The sequence below is a fragment of the Plecotus auritus genome (genome assembly GCF_963455305.1).
Source record: "Plecotus auritus genome assembly, chromosome: 3".
In the NCBI taxonomy this organism is placed as follows: Eukaryota; Metazoa; Chordata; class Mammalia; order Chiroptera; family Vespertilionidae; genus Plecotus; species Plecotus auritus.
The window spans coordinates 148,973,890-148,993,275 of NC_137772.1; the positions used below are offsets into that span (position 1 = coordinate 148,973,890).

Genomic DNA, 19,386 nt, shown 5'->3' on the forward strand with positions numbered 1-19,386 from the left:
GCTTTAGCCACTGACCCACACCAGCCAGAGGGTGAGCCACACCAGCCCGGGCTGCTTAAATTTTTAAGTTCACTCAGCTATTAAGGTAACGTGACGACTGGCTTTTTTGTTCGATTTCATAGAGGAAGGGAGAGGAAGAGAGAGCTAGAAACATCAATGATGAGAGATGTTTCATCACTGGGGATTGAGCCCTAAACAAAACCCAGGCATGTGCCCTAACCAGGAATCAAACCTTGACCTCCTGGTTCATAGGTCGACAGGGAACCACTGAGCCACACCTGATGAAGAACTTTAGTGTTCTTTTTTAAATGTTTTGGCTGTTCTGGAAAAAAAACAATGTAGGCCTTCAGTACTGTTAGTTCCATAACAACATTTTAAAAATTCTCCCTAAAAAATCCAAGCAGATGGCAATTTAAGAGTACCTCCAAAGCGGGGAGAAAAAAGGGCACTTCTAATTAGATGAACCTAGAACTAGGAAGTAGACCTGGGGAAGAAAAGCTAAACTCGGTGAAATTTGCATACATTAATAGCCCAGGTGGTTTTTGACAGGTAGCCTTAGGGAACTGATACTTAACTATTTATGTTTTATTAATGAACTATTATTTTGTTTTGTTAATTTTATATCCTGGAATGATTGAATAGAGATAGCATAATTCCCACCAAACTCTTGCTCAAATGAAAACTTGAGATACCAATCTATAACCCAGAGCACTTTTAAGAGCTACCAAATAGAACATAACATTCTTGGAAAAGAGTAAGGCTAAGCTGTTTTTCTAGGTAGAAAAAGTAGCTGACAAGGCAATCCTCAAATTCCTATCTTTTGTTCTAAGAGATGTAGTCTGGAGTCTTTTAAGTGAATAGGGATTTTTGTATTTTAGTACTAACAGAATTCTTCATCACCTAACACCATCATATTCAGAGGTCTGATATTACCATTGATGCATTTTTATGCATGTTACGCGCATTTTCTATTTCTATAATATTTCAGGGGAAATGTTTTTATCCTAACGGGTTCTATTACTATCCTAGTAATTGCAGTTCAGAAAATTCAGTCTAACAGGCAGGTGGTTTCCTAGTCACATTTTACTCAATTATTTTGTTTCTCAACAAGATAGGCTTTGATGTAGTTTACTGGAGAATAAGAAAAGCTTAATTGTTCACTGCTGTGTCTGCCACATCTAGAATAATGCTTGACACAGTCCAGGTGTATAAAATTTGTTGAAGAAATCCTGATCCTGTTGCTGAGTAAAAAACTCTTTGGGGACTCAGAATAGAAAGCCCCTAAAGTTTCAGTCAATGGTAAAGTTGTAAAGTGTTTCTTGTTTTGCCTCTATGCTCTGAAAAATAGATGAAAATAGTGGAGTGTTCAGAATATCAATTGGTGGAGATTGTAAATAGCTCAAAAGACAGTAGTATTTGGGGGTGGAGGGGAGAGGAGGAAGGTTAAGGTGAAGGGATTAAGAAGTACAAATTGGTAGTTAGTCCTCCAGATAATCCTGCGAATATCAAGTACAGCATAGGTAGGTAATACAGTCAATAATCCTATATAATAAAAGGCTAATATGCAAATAGACTGAACTGTGGAACGGCCAGTCGCTATGATGTGCACTGACCACCAGAGGGCAGATGCTCAATGCAGGAGCTGCCCCCTGGTGATCAGTGTGCTCCCACAGGGGGAGTGCCGCTAGGCCAGAAGTCGGGCTCATGGCTGGCGAGTACAATGGCAGTGGCGCAGCGCTAAGGATGTTCAACTGATAGCTTAGGACTCAGGACTGCTCCCCTTGGCAGGAGTAGGGGGGTGGGGGGCAGGGAGCAGTCCTAAGCCGTAGGTAGGACATCCCCGGAGGGCTCCCAGACTGCTAGAGGGCCCAGGCTGGGCTGAGGGACCGCCCCCACCTTTGTGCTCGAGGCTTCTAGTATTGTAATAACTATGTATGGTGCTAGATGGGTACTAGACTTATAGTAGGGGATCACTTCATATACAAAGGTCTAACCACTGTGCTGTACACCTGAAACTAATATAATATTGAATGTCAACTGTAATAGAAAAAATTTAAAAATATTGAAGACATTAGTATTTGTTACAAATTGTGTGTAGTGTGTCATAAAGTCAGTTACAAAGTCTTTTGTGTGTCGATAAATTACATCTTTTTTTACCACGTGACCTCAAAAGGTGGTTTAAAATGTCACTATAGTGATTGTATCAATAGTGCCTAGAACAATGCTCATAATATGTATTTAATGAATACCGGTTGAATTAACTGTGTACTATTAACATTCCTTTTTAACTCTAGAAGCAGTTGAGTCTTTACCCATCCTTAGAAAGCGATGGAGCAGAAACAGAAATCCCTTAAAAGGTCAGGACTAGTAACAGCGCTGAGCTAAGCTCCTGGGTAACACCGGACGACAGGCTTAAAGCCTTGAAGGAAAGTGAAGAAAGAGGACCCAAAATACGTGTAAGAGAAAAACAAAACAAAACAAAATAAAGTAAAAAACAAAACAAAACATAAAAACAAGCGAAAGAGAAAAGACGTTTCTATAGCGGAGGCTGGCAGGAAGCCAGCACAATTACCGCAGGTCAACCCTTGTCTCCTCGCTGAGATCGGGCGACTGGAGCACAAACGCCCCTGGCTCTGCAGACCCCGCTTTTAGAAAGTTCTGATCAATACTGACATGTCCAAGTTCACCTGAGTTCCTTAGGGAAATCATAAGCACTAAATTCACAATCTATCCTCCACTCCATTCAAATAACGCAGCCAATAGGAATATCCGCCCAGAGCAAACGACTCGGCAGAGCTGACAGCCCTGGAAGCAAAACTGCCCCGTAAGAGCCGCCCGACAGCCCGACGGTTGGCCTCCGGAACCTCAGGAACCCTCAGCCCGGCAGGCCAACCTTCCTGCCCTGTCCCCGCCCTTTCAGGTCGGTCCCAGCCCCCGCAGCCCGGGCGGCCGGACCACACCCGCTTCCCTCCGGTGGCCGCCGCCCCCGCCAGTTCGCGGCAGCTCTCTTCCTGGGGCGGGCGCGGGCGAATGCGCATGCGTCCCGACCGCGGGCGCCTCCCTGCCCGGATCTCGCGAAGTTACGCTACTCTGGCCGCCGGTGACGGGTGGCCGGCCGGGGGCGGGAGGGCTTCGCGGCTAGAAAGGGAGGTCCGCTCGGCCGGGCGCGCCGCCCCAGTGCTCTGTGGGATACTGGAAGTCTCGAGCGTCGCCTCCCGGCTCCCAGCCCGCCTCTGGCCCGCACTCACAGAAGCAGTCACACACCCCCTGCCTTCCCTCTCTCCCCTCGCCGCCTCCCCCTTCCTCCTCCCGATAAGAAGACCCGGCGGCAGGAGAGGGGATGAAGATGGCGGACGCGAAGCAGAAGCGGAACGAGCAGCTGAAGCGCTGGATCGGCTCCGAGACGGACCTCGAGCCTCCCGTGGTGAAGCGCCAGAAGACCAAGGTGAAGTTCGACGATGGCGCCGTCTTCCTGGCTGCTTGTTCCAGTGGCGACACGGACGAGGTCCTCAAGCTGCTGCATCGCGGCGCCGACATCAATTACGCCAATGTGGACGGACTCACTGCCCTGCACCAGGTCTGTGCGCCCCGCCGCCCATTCTCCGACCCTGCGGGCCCTCGCTCTCCCGCCGGGGCCGGGCCTCCCCTCCGCTCCGGGCCTCCCGAGGCCAGGGCCGGCTGCCCGCTGTGGAAGGAGGGAGGAAGGGTGGGAGGGAGGGAGAAGACTGGCGGCGGGAGGGCGCCGGGCTGGAGGCCCCTTCAGACCGGTTGGTGGTGGAGTTGGAACCGGCCGATTTCCGGGGCAGAGGGGAAAGGGGACTGTGGTCGGCTGGGGGCCCCAGGGCCACATGTGGGCGTGTTTCTGGGATTTGGGATCGAGACCGAGAGGGGTGGGTGTAGTGTGGTTGTGCCTGGGGCCCGATGTCAGTGATATACTGGGAAAGATGGGAGATGGGAGATGCTGAAGGAAAGGACCAACAAGGGGCATTAGGGACACTGGGCAGTTGGACGTCTTTGGCATTTAGGGGCATTGAATTTGTTGTAGTTTGTAGGACTTGATTACAAATGATGATGACGATGGTGATGATGATGATGATGATAGTAATCAAGAGCCCTAAGCCTAGAGCCCTGAGCGGACGATTTCCTGTTTTCTGCTTTATTATTCTTGGTCACTGGGGAGGGGGAAACGGGGTGTAATTAGCTGATTTGCACCGGCTGAAAGGGAGGGGACGGGTATGGGAGCGTTTACTTGGGCATGCCTACCGCCGCCGGACCCGAAAGTATTGAATGAAGAGTTTGCCGCAGTGTCAGAGATCCTTGAGCCCCAGGTCCCGGGGTATGCGCTGGGTTTAGAAAGAGAAGAATAAGCACCGGGCACTCTTTTCACAGCCAGTTACCAGGCCCTGATTTTTTTTGTGTGTGTGGAGGTGGGAAGTTGGTCACAAACTTTTCTCAAAATGGATGCTTTGTGCATGTTAAAGTTTTATAGTAGTCTGATTGGGATCTCTCAATGTTAGCCAAATAAGGAGAAACTATTGGCAATCCAGAGATAATGTTCCTTTGCCTTTAACAGGCCAAAAGCAACACAACCTCGTAGAGTTCTGCGTAAAAAGAACAATTTTTAGACATGGTAATAGGTGACAAGACAGACTCTTTCCATTTTTTTTAGTGGGCAACTCCGGAGTTACTAGAAAACGACTTTACAGTAACGCTTCCCCTAACATTGAAAAGACTTGTACAGTGTCTCAAAGTTGCCTTGTTTATATGGATTGTAGCTTTATTTAGATTAATACTGTAACAAAAACTTGTTTGGGAGGTTGAAAGTTAAGACTTTATATTATATGTATATTACCTTGCTGCCTTTTTCAGAGAGGTGTGTGGTGGCATTTTTCCTTTTACTTCCTGTTCAATGAATGACCATTGCTTTAAGTTTAATTGAATTCTATTATCAAACTTGGCTTATAGCCTTTGTTTACAAAGTTGACTGGATGAACTGAAATGACTGACAAATTACAGGACAAATCTGGAATTCAGAATGTGACACCCCGTAAAAGTATACCAAGATTTTTAAATCTTTCTCTATTTCATTAATTCAGAGTCTGTAATATATATTTGGCTGAAGTTTATTTTAAGGCACAACATAATTCTAAATTCGAAAAACATGGTGTTGAGAGTGAAAATAAGTTTGCCATTAAGAATGATAATGTAATTATATGCAATGAGTCTTTTCACATTTCTTTCAAGTGTGATTTACACATTTTAATATTCTGAAAGACAGTTATTGTATGCCTGAGGTCAGGATACAGTTGGATAATGGTTTACATCAATATGTTTCATTAAAATTGTCAAATAGAAATGTAAAGTTATTACTGTTGTGGAGGAATACAATTTGTGAGGGAAATTTTCTAATATTATTGGCTTAGGTAGGCAGAGAAAAACATGTAACAGACTTCTTAAAGTTTTTATTTTATTTCCTCTCAATTTGGACATAGTGCAAGAATTATCAGACTTATCAGTGTCTTCCCTCATAACTGACTTCAGTGGTTAGTTTGACATTATGTTGGTTTAGTCTTTATTGGGTATTTTGTTTTAGCTGACAAGCATTAAGCAAGTTTCCAAGTTTATACATAATCATTTGCATAACATATTTTTGTTAATTTATCTGCACATTCCTTAAATCAGTGAAGCCACGGTCTTTAAAATATCAAGCATTAAAAATTTTATTACCTTTTCTTCACTCTCATTTCTCCTTTATTAACTCTTCTACCTTTTTCCCCCATTGTGATTGTGAGCGCAAGGAGTTTGCCTGTGGAATTCAGGATAACAGATTGCAGATAGTGAAAGTTGATAAATAAAACTCATTTAAATAAAAGAATTACAAGAAAATGTTAAGCTTTTAAGGGATCTCTTGATTGCCGCTTGTTTTAAATACTTAAATTATAAAACCTAAAGTTGACCCAGTGATTTGTTTAATAGTCCTTGAATAGTTTTGTTTTTTTTTATTTAGCTTCTAGAAAGATCATAGAATACTTAAAATGTTTTTACTAGATTAATTATTGGTTAATGTTTTGGAATATTCATTTTTCTGGTTCTGATCAAGTGTCCTAAATTTCACTATTAGGAGAAAAGTTTTAGAGATATCACAACCCGTAAATATACTTCTTAGTGTAATATTTTGCCTCCATTTTTTAATATAAGCAGATTATATTTAAAAGTTTCTTTATTAATTGGTTAAATGTGCTCTCATTAGAAGTTACAAAAGATAATCAGTTTTTGGCTCTTCTTTTTGTATAGAAATATGCCATGCAGCCCAGGCCAGTGTGGCTTAGTTGGTTGGAGCTTGCTCCCCTGCAGCATAAGGTCATGGGTTCAATCCCTGTTAGGCACATACCTGGGTTCCCAGGTCCATCCCTAGAAATACGGGAGGCAACTGATCCATGTATCTCTCTAACATAAATGTTTCTTTCTCTGTCTCTCTCTTTCTCTCCCTCTCTCCCCCTTCATCCTCCTCTAAAATCAATTTAAAAAAGAAAGAAATATGTCATGCCTGTAGGGAAAAAAAAGCGGTGTTTCTTGTCAAATTTACTATCTTGGTCTCTAGAATAGCCCACTCCCCATACCTAGAAAACTGTATGGAATTGATGATATAAACATATGATTTTCTAGAACTGAGGTCTAGAGTATATTTTCATTTCTACAGTGAGTGATAATCAGCTCTAATTTTATAGCTACCTGGTGGTTTTACACTTATGTGATTTGTACTTCAGTTTACTTTATAAAGATTTTAGGAGAGAAATATTAGAGTTTTCTATAGAATATTTTGTTGCCAATTCTTACTAATATTGGTGTGCCTAAAAGGCAGGACTGAGATTTCTTCCAATAGTTTTTAGTATAGCCTCTTGTTTTTTACCTTAAAATCTTATCTACTTGCTCTGTGCCAGCAGCTTCTAAGTTAGTTTCCATTTCTCATATTTCTTCAGTGCTCCAATCTCTCATTTCCATTTTTCTACTGATGATGAAGTATTGATTTATTATTCAATATACTGTGATTTTATATTTAAAAATATATCTTTAGGTTGTAATATAGTAAATAGAGGTCCATCCTTTTGCCATAGAATAGCGAGTACTGTACTTTATTTACATTTACCTTAGTGATTTCTTCAAAGGATCTTATTCAAATATGGATTTTTATCATTGTAATTTAATTTTATAATCCACTTTTATCACTTCAACGTGAAATTAAACTTTTCTTTCTTCACCAAGTTTGCTCTTCTCATTGATGCCATTTTCTGTTAATAATGTCATTAAATCACTACGTGATTAAAAGAATGTGCCGTTTAAATTATTTTCTTTACATAATATTCTTGTTAGGAAGCTTTAGACATCTAGATCAATTTTTAAACATTTTAATTATTGTTTCCTCATTTCCTTGTCTTCATATATCCAATCGGTCTTCACACTTGCCTTTGCATCAGTTCTTTTCCTTGCCATTCTCACCATCAACCTAGTTTATGCCTTTATTATTTTTATCCCTAGCGTCTTGTAATAGCTAATTGCTTTCCCCATATCTTCTCTCCCTGGTCCAATCTAGCATTCATATTGCTATCTGACTAATCTTTTAACGATACTACTTTGTGTCACTCCTTAAATTCAGATTAAGTTAAATTCTTTAACTTATACCTGATATATTTCCATTGCATTATAATTTTTACTCTACTTTTTCATATCCATGCCTGTGGTCATATTTTTCTGCCACTAGAATATCCTCCCTATCCTTCTTTGCCAGTCAAAATCCTATTCATTCGTGAAGGATCAACCCAATTGCCAGCCAGAAGGGATCTTACTGAATAGGGTTTGTATGTTTGTCTTTTCTGGATGACTGTAAGGACCCATCTCCACATTTTGTATTTCCAGAGGTTGGCACATAGTAGGTGCTCACTAAAAAGTTATTGAATTGTATTTTTTGCCTCGTATAGTAGATACGAAGTTTATTTGTATGTCATGAGGTAAATCCTTAAAACCTTCACATCCAGAGTAGAGTATTATTTTTGCACTTAGTAGAACTTGTATTTTTATAAAGAAATGAATAACTTTGTGTAGATCTTTTGTACAGATTTTTTTATTATCTTGTGATTTTTAACATTTCTTAGTATTAACCTTCGTCCTATTAAAAAATCCTAAACCTGTTTAAATCTTGTTTAAGTGATAGAAAAATTTCAGTTGAGTCATTAATTAATTTGCTACCTTCTTTATAAGGATCTGAATTAGGTCCTATAGAGGAATACAAAATAGAAATAGATCCATGTTCTATGTGATTATAATTTTAAAATTCTAAAGTTATACTTTTCAATACAGACTTGCAATGTTTAGTATTAAATACTTTTGCCCTTAAACAAATTTTATCAACTTTCAGAAGCCATTTGAAGCTTCTTTGTAAAAATATGTGATTCCTGGTTGTCAGTAAAAGGAATACTTTTGTTGCAGTCTTTTCTTAAGTGTTTAATCTTCTCAGCCAATCCGTTTTCACTGGACTGTAATCTGAAATGTAACTCTCTTTTTAAAAGTATTCTAATAGGACTACTTAAAGTGTTTTCCAACCAGAAGGAAAAGAGACTGGAAGCAGCTAATACTGAGTCTCTATATGAGAGATCTATTTAAAACTGAATATAGAGTTTATAATTGTTTCCCCCCCCCTTTTTTTTTCTTTTTGATGGGAGATAGTAAGATCTTAGAATAATCTGTTGGATCACTCATAGATAATGTTGAAATATGTGATTAAAAGAATGTGCAGTTTAAATTATTTTCTCTACATAATATTCTCGTTAGGAAGCTATAATACTTTAAGCTGATGACTCTTAAAATTTTTATTGAAATCATCCTAAATCCATTTTTTAAATACCCTATCTAAACAAACAAAACTCCTAACCTCATACAGGCCCCTCACTTCCTGCAAATAAATGGACAACCCTAGCCATATATGGGTTGTGTTGGTAGGGCATCAGTGCCCACACTGTTGCTGTTATAATGCCTTCTCTGCAGTTACTGCCTTTGTGCTTCCTGGCAGCAGTTTTGTGGTCTGATTTTGAAGTGTCACAACCAAGACCATCTTTCATGTGCTGTAGCTGCAGTGTGATTGCAAGCTGTGACTGAGCATTTTCTAGTGTAGCCAGGTAGAAGCACTAGAAGGAATAGAGAAACTTTGTCATTATCCATTTGTTACAAAACACTGTTCACATTAGAAATGTACCTGTACTTAAAAAAAAACAAAAAACTAGCTAGATGATTTTTAATATATAATTATTTTGGGAGGGGATATACAACATAGTTTTGTTACTGCTGTAACATGTTACTTATTGGCACTTCCCAAAGTTGCTGTTTTCATTGCATCTCTGCCTGCAAAAAAATTGCCATTTTACTCCACTTTTATTTTTTTAATATATTTCTTTTATTGATTTCAGAGAGGAAGGGAGAGGGAGAGAGAGATAGAAACATCAATGATGAGAGACAATCGTTGATTGGCTGCCTCCTGCATGACCCCCACTGGGAATCGAGCCCGCAACCCGGGCATGTGCCCTTGGTTGGAATCGAACCTGGGACCCTTCAGTCTGCAGGCCGACGCTCTATCCACTGAGCCAGACCGACTAGGGCTTTACCCCACTTTTCTTTTGAAAGTTCAACAATTACGTTGAAAAGATGGAGTATTGGGATTTTGGTAAACATCTTTGAAAGATCGAAAATCTCCAACAGTCATTTTGTGTTAATTCTAAGATGGGGTTAAATATGTAATAGCCATGATATATCAGTCTTTTATTGAGAAGTGGAATTGGCTGGTGAACATTTGCTGAAGATTTGTTATATGTGAAACACTATGGTAGGTACATTTGCAACCAATATTTCATTCAATTCTCAGAACATCCTTTTTTGCTTGATCCAAGTACTAAGATAATATATGGCAGAGCTGGATTCTAAAAGCCCAAACTTAACACTATGTTAGATGTCTTCTTTTAAGTCCGAAGAAGCAAGTACATATTGTTAAATCTTCCACTCATTATGGTTGATGATTAGTAGTTGGAGGTTTCCCCCATTAATCAGCAGAGAATGAAATGAAATACATAAGTATATATAATTTTTTCTTCATCTACTTTTGTTTTAGCTAGCCAACACTTACAAGAACTTTCTATGGTAATTGAAATGCAGTAGTAAGTACTATCAGAATCTGTCCTCAATTTTAAGGACTGCTAATATTGTGTTTGACTAGCCGTTATATGCAGAATATTTGATCAAGTGCTTTGGGAAGTTTCAGAGGAAGTTAAATAGCAACAAAGTTTAATCTTTAAACATCTTCATTTTCCTTTATGGTAATAATAATTTATATTATTGCTTTAGGCATTTTATACATTCATTTACAGTAAATGCTTTATTCATACATTCTTAAGTCTTAATGAAAAGAGATAAACTTTAGGTAAACCCATATACACTACCTGCTTTCGTTAGTATATTTTATCTCCTGACAAAATAGTTAATTCCTTCAAGTAGGGACTTTGATTCATTTTTTAAAAATTCCTTTGGTAATTGCATTTTTTAGCAGATGCAAAGTAAGTGTTGATTTAAAAAATTTGAACACAGAGTAGACTAATCTCGTGAAGAACTGAGTTCATAGAAAACAAAATGATGACAGTTTGTGTGGGTAAATATAAGAGCTAACAAACATTGAAAATGTTCTAATAAAAAATTGTATACTAAAAACTTAATTTTGTAATACTTATATAAATGTGGCAGGATTTTAGATTTATTTTTGAAATGGAATATATTCCTGATTACCAGTACAAGTAGAATTTTGCTCAGTTTATGTAACATTTGAAAAATTAATTTCTTTAAACAAATCATTGGGTGTTTGTTTAGAAAAGGATTCCCTAGTATACGGGCATTAGAAACTAATTTATGTTTTCTAACAATTTTAATCACACTTTTTTTTTCCTAAATAACATTTTCACTATGGATCCCTGTATGCCAGTATTTTCTTGACCTTATTAGTATTTTGGTTGTTTATCTTTTCAGTGTTGTGCTGGGTAACCATAAAAAGACAAATTTGAGCTCTGTGCTACTGTCCTAAGTGTGCTTGCTCGACTTGAATGTTCTTTCATGGGTGGAGACATTCCACACTGTCATGTGTCATATAGGCATTTCTGAAATGACATTCGGTAGAAACCATGGAAAGAAATTAAGGCATTCCTCAGCTGTCATCTTTTTAGTAATCTATTTAAATGCATTATGTGCATTGAGTGAGAGATTCTGCAGGGAGAGCTTCACTGAATAAAAAGCATTACTTTAACTTGATTATTAACTCATATTTGAGGTGAAGTTACTTTTTTGTTTGTTTAACATGTTCTTTAACAAAAAATCATACGGCTGTAGAAAGTTGTGTCATTTTCTGGAATGCCTGAAAAGGGCAAAGGAGAAATTTTATGAGATGTGAGCTGATATACCCTCTTAGAAATTAAGTATGTAGGAAAGTGTATTTTCCTGGATTAACTGTTAAAACATACACACACACACACACACACACACACACGCACCAATTATCTTTACTTTTGTATTAAACATACTGAAGTATATATATTTTATTTGCCTTCAAAATTATTTTAGATGGCTATAAACTTATTTCAATATTTATACTTTTGCTTGGAACATTTCTGGAAGTCTTCTATTAGAGCTTTAGCTCCAGAACATTCTTTTGAATGTTTTCAGTGTTGAGGGTTTGTGTGTGTGTGTGTGTGTGTGTGTGTATGTGAATGTGTGTGTGTGTTTCAATTTTGAAAATGATAAGTCATTTGGAGACAAGTATGGTGGATAGGTAGATCATGGGTAATCATGGTTTAATAAAGGCTATCAGTGATTAGGTGTTATTGTCTAAAAAGCTTATTCTTAATTGGAGCATGATCATAAAAAAGCCATCTTGAATTTTAGTCAACTCTTTTTATGTTGTTTGGGCTTGAGTTTGCTTCAGAGTTTTTTCATGTTAACCAAGTGTTTTCTAGATTTTACATGAAACAACTCAAGATTATAGCTTGTGATTTGAACATGATCTTTTTCTGTGGATGTTGTATTTCCCACAAAAGAATTTAATGCAGCTTTTGCCAGATCATAAGACTGTATTTTATTAAGAGCTATTGTTTTGCCTAATTTGTACAGTTTTTCTTAAAAAGATTAAAACATGACTTTTTCAGCAATTTCTATATCCTTTCCAAGTACATGGAATAATCTGTATAAACACTTTGCCTCATATTCAAGGTTTTTTTCTTTCAGAATAGCTATTGCTATTTAACTCTTCCAACCATAATTTTTTTACAGTAAAATGTCTTTAAATTTCGGATCTTCTCAGTGTTTTTATTTTTTATTTATCTTACTAGAGGTCCAGTGCACAAAATTCGTGCACTGGGGGCGGGGGGGGCGGGGAGGGTGTTCCCTAAGCCCGGCCTGTGCCCTCTCAGTCTGGGACCACCCAGCCTGGGCTCCACCACTGATCCCTGCTCACAGGGAGGCCCTGCCCACCCAGCCGGGGCTCTGGTATCAATCGCAGAGCATAGGGAGGCCCTTCCCACCCAGCCTGGGCTCCGCCATTGATCCCTGCCCACCCTGCTGGGGCTCTGGGTTCAATAGCAGAGCAGAGGGAGGCCCTGCCCACTCTGCGGAGGCTTTGTGATGGAGGCCCTGCCCACCTGGCCTGGCCTCTGCCATTGATTGCCGCCCACAGGGAGGCCCTGCCCACCCTGCCAGGGCTCTGTGATCAATGCTGCGCAGAGGGAGGCCCTGCCCACCCAACTGGGGCTCTGTGATGGGTCCTCCCAGCCGTGGCAGCTTGCCTCGGCCCTCGCAGCCGTGGCTTCGTCTGAGAGGACATCCGGAAGACATCCAGTCTATCCTGTCTAATTAGCATATTACCCTTTTATTAGTATAGATGTTGTACATGAAAGTGCCTTAAGTACTTCTTAAGCCTTTAATGCCTTCTACCTTTTTGTCTTTCCCATCTTCATTTTATTTTCAAACATGACTTATTTTCAAATTTGTTTATTGTTCTATATGTATTTTAGCTAAAAAAATTAAGTAAAATATTTAAAGCATCAAAGAGAAATATAAAAAAAGAAATTAAACGCTATCCAAATTTTCAGGCCTGGAGGTAGCCCCATTTAAGGCTTTAGTAAATTTCATTTTATCCATCTCTATCTAACATAATTTTCTATAATTATACTTAATTTTCTAGTTTATAACCTGCTTTTTATATTATGAAATTTGTGCATGGGGTGGGGGGGTCCCTCAGCCTGGCCTGCACCCTCTCCAATCTGGGACCTCTTGGGGGATTCTGACTGTGATGTCTGCAGGGATGGGGCCCAAACCGGCAATCTGACATCCCTTTCACAATCCGGGACCACTGGCTCCTAACCACTTGCTTGCCTACAGGCTTGATTGCCGCCTAACTGCTCCCTTGCCAGCCTGATGGCCACCAACTGCCCTCCCCTGCCGGCCTCATGGCCCCCAACTTCCCTCCTCTGCCGGCCTCATGGCCCCCAACTGCCCTCCCCTGCCGGCCTCATGGCCCCCAACTCCCCTCCCCCGTCGGCCTCATAGCCCCTAATTGCCCTCCCCTGCTGGCCTGATTGCTCCTAACTGCCTCCGCCTCGGCCCCCACCACTGTGGCTTTGTCCAGAAGGAAGTCGGACGGTAGGAAGATGTCCGGTCTCCCGGTCTAATTAGCATATTACCCTTTTATTAGTATAGATTTTTATAAATATCTCTCTGTTAATGAATATTGATTCCACTCTGTGTATATGTGTGTGAGTATACATATACATCCCAAAGTTGTCTGATGATGAATATTTAGTATATTTCCAATTTCTTTTTACTGGTGGATATTATACTATACGTACATCAGCGATTTTCAGCTGATGTGCCATGAGAATTTTAAAAACATGCATTACCTGACAGTTTAGTCAGGGGCAAATAAAAAAAAAATGACAACAGCCAACACAGCAGTAGCCATCCAGTGTGAATAAATCAAAATTACACCTATTTTTTTTGTCAGATCGGTAAAAAATACATTTTCTGGTGTGCCGTAGAATTTCAGTAGTTTGTGCCATAAGATGAAAAAAGTTGAAAATCACTGATGTACATCTTTGCTCACTCATGACACTGTATTGCTAGGATTACTTTTTAGAAATTTTACATGTTTTGCTCAAAATAACATGCTGCTTTAATGTTTGCTTATGCAAAATACGTTTTCAGTAAAGTTTCTAGTATATCTATCTAGTGTAGAAGACTAACCTTGAAAATAGTCCTGCTGACACATATCTGTTACATTCATAATGTGATATTATCTTCCTTCTCTAAGTCACCATAGATATTCATAATGTGATGATGTCATCTTTCTTCTCTAAGTCACCCGTAGGAAAATCTGTTTTACTTTGTTAGTGCATATATATTACTAAAATTTGTGTTGTATAAGTTTTGAATATATTAAACAGTATATTTGCATATTACAGATATATGATGCTGTTATTTATTTAAATTAGTTATTAACTCATTCATGCAACAAATAGATAAATCATTATTTACGGAATTCCTGGCACTATACTAATCTCTAAAAGCACCAGTCCCTGCCTGCATGTGGTTTACAATCTAGTGGAAATGGCAGTGTGAACAAATAATTACAACTTTAGTAAATGTTAGAATATGATGAGATGAAATTTTTTATTAGGAGGATTTAACCTAGAATGTGAGGGAAGTCATTCCTGAGAAAGTTTTGTTTAAGTTAAGTTATAGGTAATTTAACAAATTAAGCCTGCTCCCTCCTTGTTTGTCCTCTGAATGCCTCTTTTTTTAAAAAATCTTTTCTTCAAGAAGGCCCTAACCGGTTTGGCTCAGTGGATAGAGCGTCGGCCTGCAGACTGAAGGGTCCCAGGTTCGATTCCAGTCAAGGGCATGTACCTTGGTTGCGGGCACATCCCCAGGAGGGGGTGTGCAGAAGGCAGCTGATCGATGTTCCTCTCATCGATGTTTCTAACACTCTTTCCCTCTCCCTTCCTCTCTGTAAACAATCAATAAAATATATTTAAAAAAAAAAAAAAGAAGAATGTTTCAGGGTTGTTACATGTATATTTTTCCTTTTCCATATCATTCATTCTTATAGTTTCAACTGTTTCCTTTTTATGTCATCTGTTCTTTTTATATAATCTACCTCTTATTTTTTACATCATAATTCATTCTTCCTTTTACTGAACTAAAATTGCAGGGTCATCTTCTATTTTTTCCTTTACTTCTTACATACAGTCAGTAACTCCTATTACATGCACAGCTGCAAAAGAAATACTCCCAAATTCATACTAGTTTTTAGATATTCATTTTTTTAAATTGAATTTATTGGGGTGACATTGGTTAATAACATTATATAGGTTTCTGGTGTACAATTCTGTAATACATCATCTGCATATTGTATTGTGTGGTCACCACCCCAAGGTACTCATTTAACAGAATTAAAGGCCTACTCTGTGCCATACACTATTAAGTGCTGGGGGGGATATGTTTTAAAGCAAAACATAACAACACTACCTACATGGAGTTCACAGTAAAACAAAATTACTTAGCCATCAGGGAAGTGCAAATCAAAACCATAATGAGTTACCACTCTACAACCACTAGAATGGCTGTAATAAGAACAACAGATAATACCAATTGTTGACTAGGGTATGGGGAAATTAAATCTTCCTACAGTGCTAGTAGTAATTAATGTAAAATGGTGCATCCACTTTGTGAAGTCTGACAGTTCCTCAAAAGGTTAATAGCCTAGCAATTCTACTCCTAGGTGAGTAGAAAATACCTCTATGAGAATTGAAAACATGTCTACACGAAAACATGTACATTAATGTTTATAGAAGCATTGTTCATAATAGGCAGAAAGTACAAACAACACAGTTGTCTTATCAGCTGATGAATGGATAAATAAAATGTGGTGTGTATTGTTACTGGTGTGTATTGTCAGTGTAATATTATTGGGCAATAAAAAGAAACAAAGTACTGCCCTGGCAGGGTTGCTCAATTGGTTGGAGAGTCATCCTGTACACCAAAAGGTTGGGTGTTCAATTCCCAGTCAGGGCACATACCTAGGTTGTGGGTTAGATCCCTGGCTTGGTGTGTATGGGAAGCAACCGATAGATGGTTTTCTCTCTCTCTGTCTCTCCTTCTCCCCGCCTCTAAAATCAATAAACATATCCTCCCGTGAGGATTAAAAAGAAAGAAAGAAATAGAGTACTAACACTTGCTACACCATAGATGAATCTTGAAGACATGCTAACTGAAGGAGACCAGTCACAAAAGACCACATATTGTATGATTCCAATTTATATGAAATGTTCAGAATAGGCAGTTCTATAGAGACAGAAGATAGATTAATGGTTGCCAAAGGGTGAAGGTGTTGAGGGGAAGTGGGGCGTGACTGCTAATAAGTTTAACATTCCTTTTTAGGGTGATAAAAATGTTCTAAAATTTATTGCAGTGATTTTGTAGTGATTGTACATCTCTGACTCTACTAAAACTCTTTTAATTTTATACTTGAACTTAATTATTATATGATGTGTGAATTATATGTCAGTAAGCTGTTATATTTTTTTAAAGAATGAAATTACTTATGTTTTGATCAGTGTTCACCACTAAAAATTGAGGCACTGGCAGGGGCTGTAATTATATTCTGCTTGTCCCCCAACCCCAGCATAGGCTTGGTATTCTTCATTGTAGTATGATGGCAAAGAAGACATTATTCCTGCCCTAACACAGCTTGCAGTGCACTAGGGAATATAGATAGATACATTTATGTCAGTTATGTGTAATGTTATTTAATGGTAGTAGTGGAGTTTGAAAATAGTAGATGAACTCAAGACATATTTACGAAATAAAATTGGTAGGAATTGTAAATGGATTGGCCTGAGGGACTAAGAGTCAAAGGCGTGCTTACACTTGATTTCAGGTTTGGAGAACTAGGTGAATGTGGATAACTTTTCACAGCATGCATTCATTTAGTAAATACTTGGTGTGCTTACTCTATAGGTCAGGAGCAGAGTATATTCAAATGATATTGGGGATACAGACAGTAAACAAGAAATAAGTGTAAAATAAAATGCATGCTAAAGGATAGATAGAAGATGTTGAGTTAGCATGGAGAAGGGTGACCTAACTATAAACAATGTATTAAAATCTTGTTTGGAGGTGTGTTTTATTTGTTTGTTTTATCTTGTCTTGGACTTAGCCTGTTTTCTTAGTCTTTTTTTGTTATCTGGAAGTGTGAATACCAAATGCAAAACAATTTATGAGGCAACAGGAAAACCACAGGATAAAAGATGGTTAGATTGTTTTAGAGATTGGTGAAATAAAAATTCTTGCAAATTGTGTGTTTGTTTTTCTATATCTTTCAGTTTAGAAAAATTAAGAACTCCTAAGTACGGCCAAATTTACTTTTATGATATTGTGGGGGAAAGCAGAGTATATGTTTTTTAGAGGTATGGGAGGATTAGAGCATAGACCTGATGTAGGGGAATAAAGGAGTGGTAATAATAACAATCTAAGTAAGTTTTATTGCCTGAAATAATGCACTGTGAAAATAAGGTCATAGGTTAAAATAAGAGGTGAGAGTACATTTTTGCTAAGAATTGAACGGATAAAGAATTTATTCAACAATCTCTAACTTCTCTTGGTTTCTAAACTTACCAAATGATGTTTTCAGGGAAAATAAAATATTAGTTATAATTAAAAAACTTCTACCTTAATATATATTTTTACTTTTACCTAATATATTTTAGTATTATTTTGCTTAAAATATTACTAGAATTGCTTTGAGTTTTTATGACTTTTTTGAAAGTTTAAAACTATTTAAACTTGTACAATTAATGAGAAAAGTAGCAATTGTACAAAAAAGTTGTGTGGGTCATTTTGACTTTGAGCAAGTATAATTAGACTTGTTTCAGCTTATGAAACAATAAATGCTTATTATACATTAAACTTTAACTCAAAATTAGCATGGTATCTTTTTCTCTTTTCAACCTCCCCTGACATTTATAGTCCATCTTGGGGTGGAGGTGGGGGTAAGGTGTTTGCTTGTTTTATGTGTGAAATGAATTGATAGTATATAAATTGTTCTTCTTCAAAAACCACTTAACTGTCAAAAAGTTAGTTGCAAGACAAGATGTATGGTATGATTCCATTTGGAGGCAAAAATTGTTTATATAGGGGGAAAAAAATCTGGGGAAATTACCCCAACTATTAAGTGTTTATTTCCTGGAGGGAAATATAGCAAATTTTGAATTATGCCATCTTTGAATCTCTTACAACAGCAGAAAAAAAGATGTAATGAATCTGAAATGGAGAATAATGCCCAACTGGCTACTTCCATTAATGTATTAAATGTAGATACAGTAACATAATTAATGAATTTTAGTCTTTGGCCACTCAAGGAAGCTAGTATTGATCGTTAAGTATTTCTGTATTATGACTGCCTTTTCTCTCAACCTTTTATATCATAAGGAAAGACTTATTGGCAATGTGTGGAGAAACTAGAATTCTCATACACTGCTAGTATAAGAAGCATGTGAAATTTGAAATGTATTCAAATATATAAAATTTGTTACTGAGTTGGACATACATAATACTAAAGGAAACATTTACTCTGGATTAATGTACATTTTAAAGCTAAAATTTCACAGAATCTGCTGAGGCTCCTTGTTAAACTGATTGACTATATAAAAGTTAGAATTTATATTTATAGATGGTAGATATTCTTTTATACTGATTAGTTGGTAATTGAACTGTCACTGTTCATGAATTTAACAAATGATTGTTGGGTGCCTTGTGTGTGCCAGGCTACTTGCTAGGAGCTAGGGAATACAGAGATTAGCAAAAGAAGGTAAGACTGCTCTCATTATTTAAACGATTAATGTGAGTTGTGTTAAGTATTTTGAAGGAAAATTGTAAAATACTCCACAGCATGGGGCAAAAATAGGTTTACAGTTGTGAGTATGCAAAACACAGTTTATTCTTGTTCTACAGGCCCGGTACACGAAATTTGTGCACTGTGGGGGAGGTCCCTCAGCCCAGCCTGCACCCTCTTGCAGTCTGGGAGCCCTCGCTCCTTACTGCCTGCCTGCTCGCTGCTCCTTAGCGCTGCCACGGAGGCGGGAGAGGCTCCCGTCACCGCCACTATGCTTGCCAGCCGTGAGCCCAGCTTCTGGCTGAGCGGCGCTCCCCCTGTGGAATCACACTGACCACCAGGAGGCAGCACCTGCATTGAGCATCTGCCCCCTGGTGATCAGTGCGCATCATAGCAACCAGTCGTTCTGGTTGTTCCGC

The 19,386-nt window shown here is 38.4% G+C and overlaps 1 protein-coding gene across 5 annotated transcripts in view; it reads left to right on the forward strand.

Moving 5' to 3' along the window:
- The first annotated feature begins 3,013 nt into the window (after positions 1–3,013).
- PPP1R12A (protein phosphatase 1 regulatory subunit 12A) overlaps positions 3,014–19,386 on the forward strand; it is a 141,556-nt gene continuing 125,183 nt past the window's right edge. For 2 of the 5 annotated variants that reach the window (XM_080659097.1, XM_080659098.1), the window contains exon 1: positions 3,014–3,577. In XM_080659097.1, coding sequence (XP_080515223.1) covers positions 3,341–3,577 — 237 coding nt within the window. In that variant the 5' untranslated portion in view covers positions 3,014–3,340. The remainder of the gene's footprint in view (positions 3,578–19,386) is intronic. The other 3 variants (XM_080659096.1, XM_080659099.1, XM_080659100.1) reach the window with 3 other exon arrangements.